At 50.7% G+C, this 20,341-nt stretch overlaps 1 protein-coding gene across 19 annotated transcripts in view; it reads right to left on the minus strand.

The window, feature by feature from the left end:
- Window positions 1–20,341, minus strand: part of THOC5 (THO complex subunit 5) — a 30,701-nt gene continuing 10,360 nt past the window's right edge. For 5 of the 19 annotated variants that reach the window (XM_086348605.1, XM_086348602.1, XM_086348604.1 and 2 more), the window contains 16 exons: window positions 20,038–20,184; window positions 18,524–18,638; window positions 16,721–16,853; window positions 15,972–16,004; window positions 14,375–14,452; window positions 13,664–13,704; window positions 13,361–13,460; window positions 11,810–11,918; window positions 9,431–9,532; window positions 8,749–8,845; window positions 8,078–8,192; window positions 6,584–6,687; window positions 6,350–6,437; window positions 3,750–3,865; window positions 2,901–3,091; window positions 1–198 (listed from right to left, as the gene is read on the minus strand). In XM_086348605.1, the coding sequence (XP_086204731.1) occupies window positions 135–198; window positions 2,901–3,091; window positions 3,750–3,865; window positions 6,350–6,437; window positions 6,584–6,687; window positions 8,078–8,192; window positions 8,749–8,845; window positions 9,431–9,532; window positions 11,810–11,918; window positions 13,361–13,460; window positions 13,664–13,704; window positions 14,375–14,452; window positions 15,972–16,004; window positions 16,721–16,853; window positions 18,524–18,638; window positions 20,038–20,184 (1,633 nt within the window). In that variant the 3' untranslated portion in view covers window positions 1–134. Of the gene's footprint in view, window positions 199–2,900; window positions 3,092–3,749; window positions 3,866–6,349; window positions 6,438–6,583; window positions 6,688–8,077; window positions 8,193–8,748; window positions 8,846–9,430; window positions 9,533–11,809; window positions 11,919–13,360; window positions 13,461–13,551; window positions 13,705–14,374; window positions 14,453–15,971; window positions 16,005–16,606; window positions 16,854–18,523; window positions 18,639–20,037; window positions 20,185–20,341 lie in introns of those variants that run through there. The other 14 variants (XM_086348600.1, XM_086348598.1, XM_086348599.1 and 11 more) reach the window with 6 other exon arrangements.

Consider the following 20,341-nt stretch of genomic DNA (forward strand, 5'->3'; position numbering starts at 1 on the left):
TTAGTCAGGTGACATTTTAATAGGCTACAAATAGAAAACCTGTCCTGGGAGACTATCAAGAGCCACGTGTGCGCCTGAACCGGAAGCAGAGGCGCAGCACTTAGGGTCTGCGGCGAAACAGGCTGAGAGCGACGTCAACGATGGCTGAAGAATCCTTGAGGGTGGTTATATTTAAATGGCTTTATCCTGCTGGGACCCCTAGAGAAATAGGAGAAGGGAGGCCAGTTAACACCATAACCTTTGGGCTGATATAACGAATGTATCCACACAAGGGACTACTATGAAGCTGTGAAGGAAAAAAATAAAAGACTGGTGTAAGGAAAGCAGACCACAGAACAGTATGAAAGATATGACAGCAGTTCTGAAAAAACGTCTTCATGTGCCCCCGAAGGCATGAAGTGCCCACATGAGCCTGGAAGTGCCCACTGACGACGGGCACTTCAGGGGGCAGGGGGCGTGGGCACCCTCACTGTTTACAGTGTTTTTATGCAAGTTTGTTGCTGTTTTTATGTTTAATAATAAACATGTTTTATTTACATCTATGATTAAAAAAATATAAATTTAAAATCCTCCTTTGTAGGGAGATTCCCATGCAGGTAGGAGTTTACATGGGAAAAGAATCTGTACTAAGCGCCTGCCAAGGGCCTTGTGTTTATACTTGCTACTTCAGAGATGCTATTTCTTTCATTTCAAAGATTTTAAATGAATGCAGGCTTAGGGATGTGAACCACCTGATATTAGACAGTCAGAGTCTCACAGACCAAATTCAAAACCAGGTCTGATGCTACAGCCTGCTGGCACAAGAGGCTAACAATCACAGCCAAAGCCTGGACCCTGTGACATTTAGGTGCTTCAGCTCAAGTCTTGGGTCCCTGGGCAAAAACTTCACGCAGGGTTCTTTTCCACACGACTGCACGGTGAACAATGTCCCGCTAAAGGGCCTCTCTCATTCTTCTGCCTGTGACTGACTTTCAGTGGCAACCAGAAGGTGACACCTTGGATCTTGGTCTGAGGGAGGGAGGGTGAGAGGTAGTGTGGGTGTCTGCCGGAGGGAGAAGATTGTATATCATTTTTGCCACACTGCACAGAACGGACTTAAAGGAGGGCTTATTCTGCCTGGACCGTGCTTGGCACTTGACAGGCTCCCCTGGTTTAATTTCATGCTACCAACACCACCTGAGTAGATATAGTTTTACTGATGAGGAATCTGAAGCTCAAGAGCTTCAGACCCAGATCACACAGGCAGCAGCTGCAATCAACCCAGGCTTTTCTGGCCCCAAAGTCTTTTCTTAAAATGATGTCATGAACCTTCCCAACACTAGAAGGGTACAGAGTCAAGTCAGGTAAATTGAGGCATACAGCTGATGGAAACCCCACAGCCTGAAGGTAGCCAGCCCCAGGCAGTGCCAGACCTCGAGTGTCCTGCGGCCCAGGCCAGCCCTTTGCAGCCCAGGCCCTTGACCTGATCCCAGTGGTCAGGGAGACTCCAACCAAGAATCTCACATCCCACATCTCATCAGTCACGGAATTAACTGGATCTGGGTAGCCAAAGGAGCACCTTCCCAGAACACAGTGACAGCACAGCCTGGAGAACAAAGCAGTTCAGGAAACGGGTCCTATGGGAACCACCAGACAGCAAAGAACAGACACTGGCCGAGTGAGAATTTCCACCTTGGAAACGAGCTACAGCAGGCGGGTGCGGGGAAGAGCTGAGGTCTCACTTAAGACAGACCAGGGACAGCAAGCCCAGAACACAGCGCCACCTAGCCGTCAGCTCCACCTCGCAGCCACAGCGGGGCTGGAGCTGGCCATTATCAACTAGCACAAGAAGCCAGGCCAGGTGGAGGCGCCAGACGGAGGCGGGAGGACGTGGGACAGCCTCCAGGGGCGGAGGCCGGCTGTGTGAGAAGGTGAAGGCGGGCAAGGCACCTTCCAGACTGTTAGAGAACACAGCGATGTCCTCACTGGATACAGACTATAGCCCTTTGTGACACCATTCCTCCCCAGACCCCTGCCCCAAAGGGAAGGGATGCCTGAGGAGTGTGGGCTCCGGGGTTCTGAAACGGACTCGAAGAACAAGACCGTGAATTAAGGGATGAAAGGGAAGGAAAGGACCCAACACCAAAGCGGAAGGAAAAGCAGCCAGAAGTGCGGGGCCTGCAGACACACTAAATACCAAGCCGCCAGGGCCTGCGGGCATTTTCTGAGGCTCCGTCTGTGCCAAGATCCATTCTGGAAGGTCTACGTGAACTACCTCTGCTTCGTCACAAGTTAGAAGGTAAAGCTTCCATTTCAGCCTTTGGGAAAGGCTCAGAGCTGAGCTGAAGTGGCTCCTTCAGTCACCCAGCTGGTGAGCAGGCAGCGGAGGCCGCACGGTGTGTGTGATTTCATGGCTGGCCCCTCTGTGACGCCTGCCTGCCTACAGCTGTGGTCCTCCTGGACGCGGGAGCGCCGCAGGGAGTACAGCAGACTCTGGGGACTGGGGGGAAGGCATGTCTAGTCTGTATACAGGGCTACAGCCTGCATCTATTGAGGACATCCCTGTGTTCTCTGTAGTTTACAAAGTTCATTTGAATCATAAAAAACCTACTGGCTCCCACAGAAAGCAGAGAAAAGGAAGTGTAGTCAAGTCCTCTTGCTCACGCAGCATGAGGCCCACCTCTGGGGTGTACGCGCGATGAACTAACTGGACTGGGCTGGGCTGATAGGACAGGGGCCACAGGCAAGTTTTAGGAAGGAGGAAGTGAGCTCTCTCCGGGAAATCTGGCAGCAAGATGTTAATTTCCACAGTGAAAGGACACCAGAGCACCCGAGGACACATGTGCCCTCTGTGCCAGGCTCACTCTGCCCCACGTCCCTGTGAGAGGCAGGGCTGGAGGTCCCGGGGCCCTGTCCCTCACCTGAAAAGCCGCAGACACATCTTCTCCTGGGGAAATTCCTTGGGCCCCTCCACGCTGTCGTCATGGCTCTCTGTCTCCAGGTAGACGTCCAGCAGCACGCACAGGCGCTGCAGCTGGTTGGTCAGAAGCTGGTGGCCGGGCCGCGGGCCGCACAGCTCCTTGTAGCACACGTTGACCTCGCTCTCCATGGCCTATGGCGGGGGTGGCGGGGGGGCGGGCAGGGAGGGGAAGCCAGAAACTCAGCACCACTTGCAGGCCAGCTGGGTCTCATGGTTTCACAAGAACCGAGCCTGGGCCTCTGCAGATCAAGCCAGGCTGGCTTGTCCTGAGGCGCCCGCTCCTCAAGACAATGGAGTCTTCCTGATCTGACCTGGAACATTTCCTGCCTTGCATGTCCACAGCCAAAAAGAGCAAGATGGACAGAGGAAGAATCTCAAGATCAGATCCAAATGGGAAACTGTTAGGTTTCAAAGTGTGCTCCTTGGCTATGGAGTCAGATCCATGGCCATAACAGTAATTAACACGGGCAACGATTTCATACTCTGTCTCGTTCTTGTTCGTTTTACATTTCCACATAAGCCTGAAATGACCTATCAAGGCTGGTCTTGTATTAGCCCTGTTTTATAAGCAGGGTGAACCTGTGGATCCCAGGCTAGTAAGGGGCTGACAGGGGTCTGAGCACTTCACTACACCTTGCAGCCTCTAGCACATTCTACAATCCCAGCAGCATCTGCCCTGGAACTGCGCCAGTGCCCAAGACCCCAGCTACTACTGGTTCTGCCCCACCGCCCCCCACCCCGGCCTAAGGAGGCTCTCCCTGCTCCTCCCATCACCCTCTGAGGACCTTACCCGAATATTGTCATCGTTGTTGTTGGTTTTCTCCCCTTTCCAGTTCAGACAGAGCTGGAAAATGGGTGGGATGGAGGAGTAGCCAGGGTTCAGCACCACAGCAGCCTGGAGCTTAGCTGGGAAAGGTGGGGAGAGGAGGAAAACGCAGTTGAGAGCCAGCTTGCCAGCCACGACCACCTCCCTGCTGGAACCCTGAGGCCAGCTCTGTGTCTCACATTAGTCCAGGTGCTCAGAGCACACTCTGCTACCAACTTTTACTTTCCGCCTGCTGCTGCTAAGTCGCTTCAGTCGTGTCCAACTCTGTGCGACCCCGTAGACAGCAGCCCACCAGGCTCCCCCGTCCCTGGGATTCTCCAGGCAAGAACACTGGAGTGGGTTGCCATTTCCTTCTCCAGTGCATGAAAGTGAAAAGTGAAAGTGAAGTCACTCACTCGTGTCCAACTCTTAGCGACCCCATGGACTGCAGCCCACCAGGCTCCCCGTCCATGGGATTCTCCAGGCAAGAACACTGGAGTGGGTTGCCATTTCCTTCTCCAGTGCATGAAAGTGAAAAGTGAAAGTGAAGTCGCTCAGTCGTGTCCAACTCTTAGCGACCCCATGGACTGCAGCCCACCAGGCTCCTCCGTCCATGGGATTTTCCAGGCAAGAGTACTGGAGTGGGGTGCCACTGCCTTCTCCGTTACTTTCCGCCTAGAAACTCCAAAGTGGTACTGTCAGGCTGCAGAAGGGGAGGTCCTGTGACTGGGCCTCAGGACACAGAGATGTGGGGAATCCTGAGTCTGGTTTGCCCAGTTCTATTTACTACTTTGACAGAAGTCTGTTTTAACTGGCATTTATTTGCCAGCAGGTTAAGGATTTTCCCAGTGAAGGCGCCCTATCTGGTTTTCAACAGTCTTGTATGCCAGACGTCACATTATAGTCAAATGTATTTTCTCTGTTCTTTATCTATCTTGTTACGTGAAGCTTTTTGATAACCAGCGTTTACCGAGCACCTACTGTTTTCCGAGCACAGTGCTGAGCCCTTTTGCCCACATTTTATTTCATTCTGATAACGATTCTCATCCCATTTCAGTTAAAGAAACGGAGGCTCTGACAGAAACTTCCTAAAAATCATCAAACAGCCACAAAACAGCAGTGCTGAGTTTAACCAGAGCTACCTGGTACCAAAGCTGTGTTCATAATCATTAAATGAGATATTTGTATTTTTTAACATACTTATTTTTTCTCTGGTGACAGCCTTTGTCTTTTTCAATACGATAACCTCTCCATCAATGAGCTAAGTGCTTAGTCACCCTTTTTCATTATTTATGGGGGCGGAGGGAATGAACTCTCATCCACTAGTAATTTGAATAAATTAACAGAGAACAAGAGAGTGTAGGTTAAGATAACTCTACCCTGACAGTCACAACATTTATGGAAAAGTGACATTTTACTGTTGTTTCTGTCATAATAGTTTTGAATGTATTTCTGGGTTTATCTCTCGTCCACCAATTTTTTTGTTTTTAATCCATACTATGAAATTATTGTCCACTTATTTATTTAAAGTTCACTCTTAAGTTTTCAAATTCTATTACAACACACCTAATAAAAATTTAAATGATTACATTCATCCTTTGTATGAATACAGGATATTTGTTATTTTTCCAAGCTCTGTTCCCCTCATCCAGGAAGCAAAAGCGATGTCTTCCAATGATTTCCCACTCTCGGGGCTTTGGAAATTTCTTGGATGCATAGTTTTCCGTGCCCTTTCAAAACAGCACTCTGCGTTGTTTAGGGATGAGGTTTGAGTATTTTTTAAAAGGAGAGAAGACAGAAAGTATACGCAAAATTCCAAACAGCAGTCACCCATCATGAGGGTGAGAATGAAGTGGGATCAAGGAGCCTCCACTGTATCTGAAGTTATCTAATTTCCTCAGAATATTTCTGAAAACATGCAAAGTGAAGAAACAGGGGTAGAGAAACATGAACATCAAAGAGTGTTTAACCTTTCATTTCTCACACTATCTTGGAACTACAGACAACTCCCTCCGCCCTGCAGCCTCAGCACTGAGCCTCTGGGGTGGGATCCAGCAGGCTGAGCCAGACCCGCAGAGGCTGGGGCTGGACGACAGCCCCACAGGCGCTATCGGGGTGGGTCCAGCTGGAAGCTTTGGCCGATCAGATGCCAGGACAGAGGTGAGGAGTCAGAGCTCTCAATGCCTCCCCAAGTGAGTGCAGGGACTGCAAAGAGGGAGGAGAGTCCTGCGCTTCACAGCCTGAGAGTGACAGCCCTACCTTGAAGAGAGGACGAGCAGGTCTCTGATTCTAAAGGGTGATGAAGCAAAGGGGCTCAGAACTCAGGCTCAGAGATTTGACTGGGTGTGTGACTGAGCATCACCTACAGAGCGGGAACGTCACCAGCGCCGGGACCGTGGTGACGATTAGCTGAGGCGGGACTGTTGCAGAACAAGTCCTGGCTGAACGCTGCCTCTCACAGCCGAGACTGCTAAGTCCCTGAGGCAGGAGTTCAGATCTTTAGCTTCCTTGGGCCAGCTCCCAGGAAGGTTTGATTCTCAGCGGCTCCCCTCACCTAGAGCCACTGTCATCAGCAGAGTGGTTACCTGTGCCCCTCTCCACGAGTGCCATGTAGTAGAGATTGGTGTCCCCGGCCAGTCCCGCCTCTACGATGTCTTTGGTGAAATGCAGCTCCTGAAGTCACCAAGGACAGGGGGGTGAGCTGTTGGTGCCTGCTGTCAGACTGCCCCGCCCTTCGGGAGGAGCAGCAACAGAAAGGAGACACGGGTCTGCTGTCCCCAGGACAGTAACGGTGGCCTGTCGCCCCCGCCAACACCTACCGTGTAGTCCTCATGGGCAATCGTCACCCACTTCACCAGGCGAGAGACGACCTTTGCAGGGAAGAGGTAGTGGCAGTCGCTAGTGACCGGGACAATGCCATGCTCTAAGAGAGAGCAGGACAGGGGGCGTCACAGGTGGAAATCGGCCGCCACAGCTGGGTAACCGCCACCCTCTGAAGGGCTCAGATGGCCCTGCTGGCTGTCTAGGTACACTCGGTACTCAGGTCAACACGGGCCAGGAACGGAGGCACGTCAGCCTGACCTTCGCCCAGTGCTTGTGTGGGTCCCACCGCTCGAAGCGCTTCATCCTCAATGCAAAGGAAAACCCCCTGCAGCCAGAACCAATGAGGTGCCTCTGTGGCAGTGAGTGTTAATTAGATCAAATAGCCGAGAGGGCTGTTCTCGCAGCTGACCTTGTACGAGGAAGGATTTAAGTCTTCCTTGCCGGTCACTCTAGAGAAGAGCAGGAGGGCTGCTCCAGGGCTAATTCCTGCTGGTGTTTCAATAAGCAAATATGCCAACATGGTCCACGCTATCCAGGATGACAATCATCCAACCTTGGGACAAAACAAACTCCACAATGCTGATGGGGAGCCTAGAGAAACCAGAGTCCATGGGGGGCCTCCAGACGGGTGCTGGGAACTCAAAGCCTTTCCTGACAGTGGCTCTTTTTTTTGACGTGGACCACTTTTAAGGTTCTTATTGAATTTGTTATGGCTTCTGTTTTGTTTTGGATTTTTGGCTGCAAGGCATGCGGGATCTTAGCTCCCCAGTCAGAGATAGAACCTGCACCCTCTGCGATGGAAGGTGAAGTCTTAACCACTGGACCACCAGGGAAGCCCTGAGCGGCTTTTTTCAGATTGGAAAGATCTTAACCCTCCTTCACTCCTGCCTGACAGGCTGTGACAAGCGTTTACAGAATGAATAAACGAGAAGCCCCCACATGGCCACCATCTTGGTCAAGGATCAGAATCACTTGGGAGCTTATGATGAACCCTGGGCTCAGCCCCGGCCTGGAGGATGTCAGCTCAGGAGTCAATGGAGGGAGGAGGCATGGGTCACGGAACAGCTGTATTCAAGTAAGCCGAGCCCAAGCTCTGCAGAAGCAGAGCTCTGTCTTGTGCTCGTGGCTCCTTCCCCAGCACTACACTGGCGACCCCGAATGAATGAGGTTCCATTAAAATGCACAGCAAAGTCTGCCATGCGCTGACCTAGCATGAGTGCTCCCGACCAGTGCTCCAGACCAATCCAATAAGATGGACTCCCAAAAGGCTCTGGGCGGGCCGAGACGGCCTTGTAGCCCTGCGGGGAGCTCACACCTCTGCTTGGTGGCCTAGAGCTCTCCCCAGTGGCCCAGCTAACACCTCTTTTCAGCAAGAGCCAGGGAGCCAGCCGACTCTGTCATCAGGATTCGAGATGTCTGAGCGCGGGGCTCCGTGGTCTTTGTCCTTGTGCTGAGTGGCTCAGGCCACAACCCTGACTAACACCGCTTACCCAGGGAGGCAAACTGCTTGTGGAGGGCGAGGCGGGACTGCACCCTGGTCTTCAGCAGTTTCATGGTGGTCTCCATGTGACTGGCGCTCAGAGAGTGGTCTGTGATCACAGTGTGCTGTGGGTGACAGAGCACAGCACACTCGTGAGTGCTCCCTGTGCCTTCCTCCTGCCACCCCTCTCTCCCAGGGCTTGCCTGCCTGTGGCGGCCAGGACCACCCACGTCCTGGCATAGATGTCTTCTGGGGATAGCAGGGTCTCCCTGAAGTGGGAGCCAGAAACCGAGTCCCAGCAGGAATGATACAAGCTGCTGGGATCTTAAGAGGCTGGGGGAAAGGAAGGCTTCTGCTGAGGTGCCAGTTGCCCTGGGGTTCATTTCTGGTACCTTTGTACATAAGACCAAGGGGAAGGAGCACCGGGAGCCATGGGACATGCAGGGCAAGGATCCAAGTTACTTTGACCTGGGCGGGTAATAGGCTCAGGGTGAAAGCAAAAGATACCTAAACGCTTGGAGGCCTTGGACACTTTAGAGTGAAGGGAGGACAGGTCACAGCCCAGAGGGCTGGCATTCTGCTAGTTTCAAGTCCCAGAGGCCATCAGAAGCCCTTCTGGAGTCTGCAGAGAAGGAGAGGAACAGGGCTCCTCAGCCAAGGGGATTCAATCAGTGGACACACCTGAGGCTGCTCTTTGGGGAAGTGAAGGCCACCCAGCTTCTGCACCCACAAGTAGGGGTGACCGAGGTCAAGTACGTAGTCCCTCAAAGTCAGGATGCTGCACAGAAGAACAAAGAATGGAATGAGTTTAGAAGTCACTTCTGCAGTGGTCCCAGGGCATAAACCTCATCCCACCCTTTCACCTCCCCTAAACAGAACGGTCCTGCAGGCTCAGCACACTCACAGCCAGGCCGCCAGCAAGGCCTCTCAAGTTCATCAGTTCCCTGCTGTGAATTTTCTCTCTCCCACAGCCAATTTTCTCTTTTTCCCTGGCAGTCTTCAACTCATTAGCAAATCTCAATGAAAAGGCAGTGTACTTATCTTTTCATCAGTCTGGCAATTTATAAAGTATTTTCTAAATTTTAATCCTCAAGAGAACTAAAACGTTAAACACATCTCTTACCACATTCCCAGAGTTTTGACCCTTCCACCCTTCCCCATCCTTCTCCAGGGCCTCATAAGCAAGAAAGGACAGGTGTCCCCTTCTCTGGATGGAGCACTCCCTCTTGCTCCACCATTTCTCCACCCCCCACCCCCACCCCCGGAAGGCCTCTGGTCCTAACAGGTCTCCTGCTTTGGGTTGAGTCACCAGAGAAACTCTGAAGTGCACAGGCTGGAAGAGGAGGAAATGCTGCTGACTCACCCAACTTTATCGAATTGATACTGATTGGCTGGATTTGGAGTCTTCTTTCCATGATCCCCAGGGTACAAGCAGCTCAGGACTGAGTCAGGAGACAGCAAGTCACTGGAGGAGGGAAAAGACTGCAATGAGAACACCAGCCAAGCCCTTGGCTCGATGCAGATGTGGCCATCTGGGGGTGGTAACGCCCTCTCCCACTGATGAGAAACGCCACCTTTTACTGAATGCTTCCTGCAGTCCAGACCCTGTATATGCCTGAGGTCATCAGATCCTCACAACCCTATGAAGTAGGGAGGATTAGCATTTCCATTCTATGGAGGAGAAACTGGAGGCTATGAAAGATACAGCAAGCCCAAGCTGACACTGCTAGTAAGCGCTGGAGCAAGGATTTACACTGTTCCATCAAAAAAGTAGTACTATTAATCACCATTTTTGTTTGTTTTTGGTGCAGATCCCATCTCTGGTTGAGGAACTGCGGCCCCTGCCTTGAAAGCACGGAGTCTTAACCACTGGACCACCAAGGCAGTCCTTTAATCAGCAATTTCTAAAGAAACCTATCCCTTCAAGAAGTATACAGTGACCAGAGCCTTTCCTCAAGGGAGCAAAACCCTATGACACCAGAAATAGGAACACTCAGAACTTTCACAGGAGCAGAACGGATTTCCACTCCAGAGAGATCCAGTGTGAGCTCTGATGCTCTGCCTATCTCACGCTTCACCTCATCTCATGCTGCCACAGAAAGAGCTCCCCTTGAACATTCCCAGAAAAGATACATCACACAGACTGGAGACAAGGTGACCCAGTGCTGTAAGCAGAAAGACACAGTGACGCCAATGCCACCTACTCACAACGGTTAAACATGTAATTGAGAGTGACGATCAGAGAAGAGACAGCACAGGCGCAGAATGGAGTAATTTGATCACAAAGGCCAACAGGGCCCAATCTTTCCCTTCATCCGTGGGAGCTCCCCTTCACCTTCCCGGGACAGCATCAGGAGTGACTCAGGCAGACGGCTGATCCTGCTGCTCTGAGCCCGGCAGGCCTCTGGGAACTCGGCCCAGGAGAGTGGCAGTCTGCGGCTCTGCACTGCTCTGTCCTGCCAGAGTCTCCCTGGATCACCCCCACCCCCAGGGTCTCTGTCCTCTTCGCTGCTACAGAGAACTAGCTATAAAATCAGTAACTGTCACTCTTGTAGCCAATATTTAGTGACTGATACTAATATACTGAATCAACCAAAATAAAACAGTAAAACTGCACAAGATTAGGACTTGAAATTGACAAAACCTGATGGAATGATCAAATTCTGACAAATTTCCACCCACAACATGTGGCTTAGGACAACTGAATTTGGTGAAAACAATGGACATTAAAGAGCAGGCGACTGCACATGCAGAGGCTGGTGAGGAGAGGACTTCAGGGTTCAGTGGAGCCAGCCTGCAGCCCCAGGGCTTAGCAGGTGGGCATCTGAGAAGGGAGCAGGCAGAATGCTCACCACAAGGAGCTCCACCCGGCCCTCCGGCTGCGCAGTGCGACTGGGTGGTCTGGAGAAGCCAGCCCCGGGCTCCCCCTGCTGGCGTGAGGTGGGAACAGGACGACAGCACCCACAGTGCTCGGGATGACCCAGCACCTCTCAAGCACAGGGACAAGGATGCAGCCAGGAGCGGGCACAGACGCTAAGCGCAGGGTGGATGGCAGCCACCCTCGGGCAGCCCCGCGAAGGGCCCTGCCCCACCAGGCACCAGCCCTGCGCCTCCCGGTCTATCTACACCTGACGTGAGGACTCAGTGGGGGCAGGGCTGGGAGGCGAGCCTCCTTCACCCCCAGGCCCTCTTGGTCCTCCTCCCTTCCTCCCACGACCAGCGGCCATGGTCAGGGCCTTTCTGGGGATGCTGCCCCTGTGGCTGCCTCTATGTGCCTCTGCTCACCCTCCTCAAAACCCACCCACCAGTCTTCTTCCCACTGCCCCTGCCAGGTAAGGACAACCTGGGATTGAGCTGAGCTGCAGAGTAAAATCCCAGGCTCTTGGGACAGAAAAAGACAAGAGGAAGAGAGGCCTAGATCTGCCAAGCTGGTAAAGTCTGCCAAGGCTCACGTTCACACTCTTTCCACTGGTGTAAAAGCTGGAGCCCACCCACTCAGTTTGCAACAGGCTGCAGCCGTTTCTGTCATCGGCTGTGTAGTAAGAAGGCTGCACAGATTCCAGTCAGTGAGTGCTTTCTAAATATACCCTTAGTGCGCCAGGACTTCTGGGCTTGTGGACGCGACAGCAGAAGCCAGTGCGGCCGTGAAGCCCCTCCGAGTCAGGTGAGAGAGGATCCGGGAACAGCCCAGCAGGCAGGCGCCCATCACAGCCCCGCCCACACCGCAGCCCTACAGCGATACCCTGCACTGATGGGGGTGATCAGCTCCGTGGCGGTGGTCACTCTGGCTTTCACCGTCATGATGTTGAGGTTCATGAGGTAGTAGAAAGTCAGGTGCAGCACACTGTCATCTGGAGGGGAGGAGGAAAAGAGACATCCTTTATGAGCTAACATTAGAAGCCAGTCAACAGAATCAGAGAAAATCAACGACATTTGAGATCTTTCACACAAAAACAACGGCAACTTAATATTGAGTTTAAAAAAGTCTCTACAAATTCTTTACTACTCCTCCCTCCAAGAGGTGGAGCTTCATTTTCCTCCCTTGAGAGTGGATTGGACATAGAGACTGCTTCCAACTAAAACAACAAGGAAAAAAAGCGATCAAGTGATCACCAGGTCAGCAAGTAATCTGAGTTAACATCACTAGTACCAAGACGCAGTGATTCCATGGATCCCTCGTAATACAGGACGGTGAACACCCAATCTGTGGTGAGCTTTCTCCAAAACCCACAACCTCAGTCTAATCAGAAAACATCAGACAAGACCAAACTGAGAGTCTTTCTACATGATACATAAACCTCATCTTCCAAAGTGTCAAGGTCACAAAAAACAAGCAAAGACTTGAGGAGATTAAGGGGCACAATGATTAAATGCACGTGAGATCCTGGATTGAATCTGGGAACAGGAAAAGGGCATTAGGGGAAAAACCAGGGGCATCTGAGTAAGTTCTATAGTTAACGGTATAGTACCAATGAAACTAACTCTGATTTTGAAAACTGCACTCCGGTTAACTAATCATGTACAGATGTGAGAGCTGGACCATAAAGATGGCTGAGCACTGAAGAACTGATGCTTTCAAATTGTGGTGCTGGAGAAGACTCTTGAGAGTCCCTTGGACAGCAAGGAGATCAAACCAGACATCCTAAAGGAAATCAACCCTGAATATTCATTGGAAGGACTGATGCTAAAGCTGAAGCTCCAACACTTTGGCCATCTGATGGCAAGAACTGACTATTGCATAGACTATTTCTTGAAAATACACAGAAAACCATCACAATGGCCCTCCTTGGAACTCAGACCTAGGCCCAGGGTCTGGGAGGCTGGGCTGAGAAGGAAGCTTATGTCTAACCATTAACTCTTATCACACTGGGATGCTTTATCATGTGCTCCAGTATCCATATGAAGCCAGTTTCAAAACCCACATTCTCTGCAGAATACAAAGTTCTACTTGTATGTATTAAATTAAGCAAGTTGATTATGTTGTATGTCAAGAGTATGTCAAAAGCTGCACACTCTTGGCAACTTGCTCTGTGTATCTGACCTGTCAAATTCAGAAAGATGGTAGCTCCATCAAGTGTCCCTGATGTGTCTAATGGTTTTGCTATGTTTTTAGGGTTATGATTCAGGAAGGGAAAATAAAGTCAAACTCCATGAAGAACAATAAAGGAAAACAGAAATATGAAGCCAGAATCTTCCTGTAGCCAAGGGGGCACTGGCTTGCCAGACCCCGCGTGGCTGCAGCTGGCCGCACTCCTTGGTGTTAGGAGATGCCCCAGACCATGGAGAGACAGACCTTTGCACTTCAGGTCCAGCAGCACAGACAGCGGGTGCCTCTTCAGCATCTCCTTGCGCTTGTCGTCCAGCTGAACTCCCAGTGTGGGTCGCCGGCGTTTCTGGACAAAGGAGGGAGTTGAGCAGGTTACACACACGTCACAGGAATCCCCACTTCCCTCTCCCTGCCACCCAGGGCTTCAGCACTGGGACCTGTGCTTCAGCTCTCAGGCTGCCAGGATCCCGGCCGCCCTCTCTTTCACATCTCTCTCTTCTGCTTCCAGGAAGGATGGCACCTGGCAGCTAGCGGGCCCCACGCTCTCACCGTGGTCTGCTCCTCCTCGGCGTCCGAGTCACTCTCATCGTCTGCAGTGAGAGAGAGAAGGCAGCTGGGGGATGAGGGGACTCCCCCAATTCTCCCCAGAGCACCTCCTGAGGGCGTGTAAAATGGCTTAGGCTTTTGTCAATGAATTTCCTTAGAATAAATAATATATCGCTGTTTCTCACTCAGTACAGTACAGCGATGCAAGGAAAAGGATAATGACCTATAATCCCATCACTCCTGAGTTCTTTCGGTGCTTTTTAATGCCGTCCCAGGGACATCCTAAGGTCCTCCGCTGGTGATGGAAGCAATAACAGTGACATAAACAGCAGCAGCAGCTCATACATCTGACGATTACATGCCATGTGTGAGGGTGACGCTGAGCGATCCACATGCCCGACCCCCTTTAACCCACATCACAATCCCAGATACACGAGCTATCACTATCTTGCTTTGACAGGTGAGTGAACTGAGGCTCCAAACGTTGAAGAGTCTCCCCAGCACTGTGAGCTAGTGAGAAGCAGGGCTGAATCCAAAGGAAGGGCTTTTCCCTGTTTACCCCGAGCAATGGGACGCTGAAGCCAAGCTCCCTGCCCCTCAGAACCAGTACGGCTCATTTCCACCAAGACCAGAGACGGCCCTGGGGGGGGGGGGACCTGGCACCCCCGGAACCAGCAGAGGAGGACGTGGGGGAGGACCCTGAGCACCACTTACCCTGGGAGTCCTCGGGAGGCTTGAACAGAGCCTTGGCCTCATCCACGCTGCCTTCAATCGCCACAGACAACATCTTATCTGGGAGCAAGAAAGAGCCGCCTGTGACAGCTGCTGAGGGAAGCTCACCACACAAGCAGGCCCGCCCTGGGGCCGCACTGCCCGCACCTGCCACCGCTCCTTACTGACCGGGGCTGGGAGGCCAAACGCCCTTCTCCAGATGCAGAGCGGCAAGGCAGGAAACCCAAGTCTTTTTCCCATCATTTACTGAAAACAAGGACTCAGAGTGCAGATTCCTGGCCAAGCATCAACCGAGACTAGGTGTGAATTCTCTTTTCAGGTTTACACCAAGGCAAAGAAATCCAAACCAATGGCCCAGAGCCATATGGCACAATTCTGCCAACTATCATAAAAGCTCTCATCTGGACCCTGTGACTGTCCACATCTTAGGAACGACGGCTCTCCCCTCAGTTCTTATTCTCTCTTCTGTGCTACACCAAACACCCAGCACCTGCCTGTCACATTTAATTGGAAGAAGGATAGTGGGGAGGAAGATGGAACCTGCAGTCTACTCTCAGGCCTCAGTCTCTACCCAACCAACTCCCAAACTCACAACCTGGGAAGTTATGTCACTGCTCAGAGCCTCAGTTTTGGCACCTGTGAAACGGGGATTTGACAGATGGGAGCTGCCCGGCTGGCTGGTGAGGACTGAATGAACTAATACCTGTAACTTTAATTTTAAAATTACTTAAAAAAATTCACTTTGAATCCTCACAACAACCCTACAGGAGAAATACTATTACTCTAGCCATTTACTGCTGAGAAAATTAAGGCTCAGGAATGTTAGCTACAACAGCCAAGTAGACAAACTAGGATTCAAGACCAAGTCTATTCAACCTGAGCTTGGTCCTTTTGCTGCTGCTGCTGCTGCTAAGTCGCTTCAGTTGTGTCCTACTCTGTGCGACCCCATCGACGGCAGCTCACCAGGCTCCCCTATCCCTGGGGTTCTCCAGGCAAGAACACTGGAGTGGGTTGCCATTTCCTTCTCCAATGCATGAGAGTGAAAAGTGAAAGTGAAGTCGCTCAGTCGGGTCCGACCCTCAGCAATCCCATGGACTGCAGCCTTCCAGGCTCCTCCATCCATGGGATTTTCTTCCCTCTACCACAGAGCTAAGCAGCCTGATCCCTGCACCAGGCCTGACACCTCACTGAGTGATGCTTGGACCTGCCTTTGTGGAACTCTGTGCGTCTAGTACTGGGAGGTCAGAGAGGCTATAGCCCTTCTTGCTCCATTCAAAGGGGTGTACAGAGATGCACATAGTCGTGGGGGCCGAAAAGAGTTTGCCCAAGAGTGTAAAGAAGGATGACAGACTTCCCCCAAGGGGCAGGCCACTGACGTATTCCCAGGTGGCTGACCACTGCTTATCACTGACAACCCTGCATGAACCATCATAGCTCATCCCAAAGAAACTGGCTTCCCCCACCAAACACAGGCAAATGCCAGACTGTTCTTTTGACTGGTTTACTCCTGGAATTCCACAGTAAAATAGGAATGAAAACAGGCTGGATTTCAAACACAAAAGAAAAGAAAATTACTCACCCTGTCTAGGGGGCTGGGAAGATTTCCTATGAGCTGATGATGAAAACAGGAGGGAGAACAGAGGGGAGGGAGAGGATCAAAGGGACCGGGAAGACACAAGAAGAGAGACAGTAATGTGTGGATGCCGCGGCTGGGAGGACAGGCATGCACCGATGCAGCGTGGGTCTGAGGTGATGGGGTGGGGGAGGGGAGAGAAGTTTAGGTGCCGGGGGAAAGCTGCAGGAAGGCAAGAGGTAGGATCTCCAGAAACGTCCCCAAATCCTACTGGAGTCACGGGCTGCCTTCAAGCTTAATAAGGACACCTCCTTTCCCCTGGTAATTCACTGTGATGACATGCGGCCTGTCCCAGGGCACGGCGGTGAAAGCCTGGGAGAGCTGGCTGGGACCTGTGTTCACTGAGCTTCTCCCTCAAGCGAGCAGAAGGCACCGATCCACCTGCCAAGCGTGCCTTGATGGGGGAAGCACTTGGGAGCCTGGAGAGGCCGCCTGGGCACTGAACCCAACAGCCGACCAGCCGGGCTCATCAGAGATTCAAAGCCATCCATCCTGGAGTGCCCATCAGGTTAGTCCAGCCTTAGGCCAGCTGGTCAAAGCAGCCATGCTGGGCAGTGCAGAGGGGAGGCAGCGTCTGTCACCTGAGGGCTTCTGGGCAGGGCCCGGGAGCTTTCCTCGGCAGGCGGTGCTTCCAGTGCCCCCTGGCCTCGGCCGCTGCTCCCACAGCCCCTCTTCCCTGCCCGCCTCACACTCACCACAGGCCTGCCCGTACGCAGTGGCCTGGACAAAGAGCACATAGAGGGGAGGCGGCAGGTGTCTGGCTGTCTCGTACTGCTTGTGAGCCTGGTCGAAGGGCATGAACAGGTACTCCTGCACCGGGAGGGAGGCCTGCAAGCAACAGAAGAAGGGATTTTGTTTCTCTTTGGTACGCAGTTCACACAGGAACCTTATCAAGGTGACAGCAACAGCAAACAGTAAGAAAATGCACTTTAAACAAAGATACCAAAGGAGTTCAGCTCAGCGCTCCGTGATGACCGAGAGGCGTGGGATGGGGGGATGGGTGGGAGGGAGACTTGTGAGGGAGGGATATATGTATACGTATAGCTGATTCACGTTGTACGGCAGAAACTGACACAATATTATAAAACAATTACATTCCAATTTTTTTTAAAAGGAAAAAAAAAAAAAAGATACCAATTCCACTAGCTTCAGGAAAATATCAAGTACCTAAGCATCAAGTGTGTAAACTTCTACACAAACACCTGAGAAATGAAAGGTCTAAATGAATGGAGATATAAGCCACGTGTACACAGTGGCAGTCACTGTCTCCCCAGACTGTGAGAGGAATAAAGTAACTTCTGGAAAACTGGTAATGTTCTTCTCAATTCTGAGTGTTGATTACACAGATATGTTCAAAAATGTGCACACAGTGAAAATTCACTGACCTGCATGTACATTTACAAGCTGTATGGTTTTATGTAAAATTATTTTTTTAAAGTAATACAAGTATTTCTTTTTTAAAAGGTTGTATTCAAGTTTATAAGGCAAAAGTTCCCAGTTCCCAGCCACCAAAGGTAACCATTAATGGTCTGGTGTGAAAACATACTTTTCTAAGCACACAGATGACTTAACACACATACGCATGCATTCAATACTCTGTAAATGAAGGCACGTGTAAAAGAGATTATACTACATGTTCTCCAACTTGCATTTGTTTCATAATTTTATAGTCAGTAATAGGCTGTTCCACACTTCCATCACAACTGTTAAGACTGAACCATACAAGAATTTATTTACCCTACACCTTACTTAGGAGCATTTGGAGTGCTTCCAGTTAACAGGAAAAATTTAAGTACAACCAAAACTTAAGTTTCTGACTTCTGTCCTATATGAGTATCTGTTAATTCTACACCTAGGGTTGAAGAGAGGAAACACAGATCTTGCCAAATCCTACAAAACTGAATTTTTAATTTCTCTAGGGTCCTTTTACAAAGTCCTCCATATTAGCCATATACCCTGCTTTATAAAACTATAAAGATTTAAATCAAATCTGACTTCACAAACAAAAATAAGGTCACCCATAAAGAAAGACATTGCATTTTACAGGTAAAAAGTGGGGACTTTCCCCTCCGAGGTACCTGATAGCTTTCAGTACTAGCGAAGTTCGTTTCAGAGTGAGAGCTCTACTAAGCAGCTGGCCCCTGAGGTGCAGTCAGGGGACCGAGCATCCCCAAGCGTGGGTCCAGGCTGGTGGAGGTCACGCGAGGGTAAACTCTGCTTACAGTCTGTGACAGTGTTTTACCCGGAAGAGGCGCTGGTGAAAACACCCAGGTAGATGTGTATATGCGTTCCTGAGCCCATCCTGCATTTCCTCCACAAAGGACACAGCCTTACTACGCCAGCTGTGCACCTGCAGACGGGACCATCCTCGCACTGCGCTCTAGGCTCACAGACCGACAAAACCCACAGGGCGATGCGGCTGCCGGTGGCCTGAGGTCACTGGGTGGTGAAGGCCAAGTACAAGCCAAGGAGGTGGCGGGCTGTGGGGAGACTCTCACCTGCATGATGCTGTTGAGACGAGGCTGGAGGCTGCTCAGGTACTCCTTCTTCACCTCAATCTCCTTGAGGATCTTCTCCTTGTTGGACAGGCACTCTCGGTACTTCTCCGCCAGCCTGTTGATGGAGGACAGAGCACTGTCTAGGGATGCTCCCCAGGGACACCCCAACACACCTGTTCACCGCCAGACTCTACCTAACGACCGCAGTCATGATGAACTGCTAATGTTTACCTAGCATTTACTACATGCCAGGCACTATGGAGAACCTTTATAAACATTATGGCATTTAATCCTTTATAAAATCGCTGGAAGATGGGGACTTTTCTTATCCCTGAAGAAGGAAACCGAGGCTCAGGCAGGTGGGTAACTTGTCCAAGGTCGTCCAGCTAAGAGCAAGCACAGAGTTGGGCTCTGAATCCAGGCCTGTCTGCTCCAGAGGCCATGCTCATAACCACTAGGGAATACTCCCATGTCACCTCCTGCTCCATTTTTTGCCTCAGAGGCTAGATCCAAAACTTTCACAAACATACGGACCCAGCAGCTACAGAACCTGAATGAGGCCCACAGACTGGCCTGAGTGGGGATGGATTCCAGGCCAGAGCCACAGGAATGGAACTCTCGTGGCTTAGCCAAGGGCAGGCTGCATATTGGACAGGGGTGTGACAGGCCAGTCCCATGTGCTAAAAAGCTGAAACCAATTCCCTAAGATCTAGACTCTGTATTTAATAAATTTATAATGTAGACCAAAGGCACAAAATACACTCAACAACAGAAAAATGCAAGGGATTAAAAACACCACCTTTTCTGACAGAAAACAAAGCAAATGTGCCACGCAAAAGCCCCAGAATTCCTGTACACATGCAAAGAGGAAAAAGTCACCATGGTGGAAGGGATACAACCATAAAACGTCTAGGGTGAAAAATGTATATACATACCATATCCTAAGAAAAATCTTGATTAAATTACAAAGTATAGACATTCTATTCACACTTAATTAAGAAAAGCTCTTTATCAGTACAAAAAGTTTTATATGTAAAGGGGTGCCTCAATGCATTATTTACAATAGCAAAAAAATGCAAACAACTTAAAAGTCCAATCCACTACAGAAACAATTATGTGACAATTTACAATGGAATGCTGTATAGCCTTCTGAAATAACGTTTGCAAAGCTTTGCAATACCATATGAATATGCTTATGGGTGGGGGAAAAGGCAAAAAAAATTGAATTTATAGTACAAAAGGTATTTAAGTCTTAGGCATTAAAATTTTCAGGGAAAGGTTACCTGAACTTTCTTGTAACCACCTTAAGCAATTCCAACCCCACTTACAGTTCAGGCCGTCAAGTGTCAAATGCTAAGTGTGACTTAATGAAAAAACGCGATTTGGTCTTAGAGGCCATTCTGCTGGTCCCACTGTGCTTTGCTATTGACCCTGGGACAGGACAAAGCACTGGCCCTGGTGAATACAGGTTCGTGTCTGTACAGGTGAACAGGTCAGGAAGGAGGAAACGCTACCTTTTCCGCTGCTCCAGCTCCCAGTCCAGACGTGCAAGGGTTTGCTGGTGAGGGTCTCCCATGGTGACTTCTGCCTTGCTGATATCTGGAGGAGCCTCCTTATAGAACTCCTCTAAGCTGACCAGATCGATTTCTTCGTGCTTTGACCTATAGTCAAAAACTCAACGTCAAGCTGCTGTTCTCAGAAACACTGGCTCAAGCGGGCCCCCAGTTCCCCAGGTATGTGTACTCTGGCCTGGTCTACAGCCACTCAGGAGCCTGGGATCCAGGCTTCTCAGCAAATGCTCATTAGTTGGTATTTCAG

The sequence above is a fragment of the Bos grunniens genome, chromosome 17, assembly GCF_055505025.1.
Source record: "Bos grunniens cultivar Pamir isolate PY7600 chromosome 17, Bosgru_T2T1.0, whole genome shotgun sequence".
Classification (NCBI taxonomy): Eukaryota; Metazoa; Chordata; class Mammalia; order Artiodactyla; family Bovidae; genus Bos; species Bos grunniens.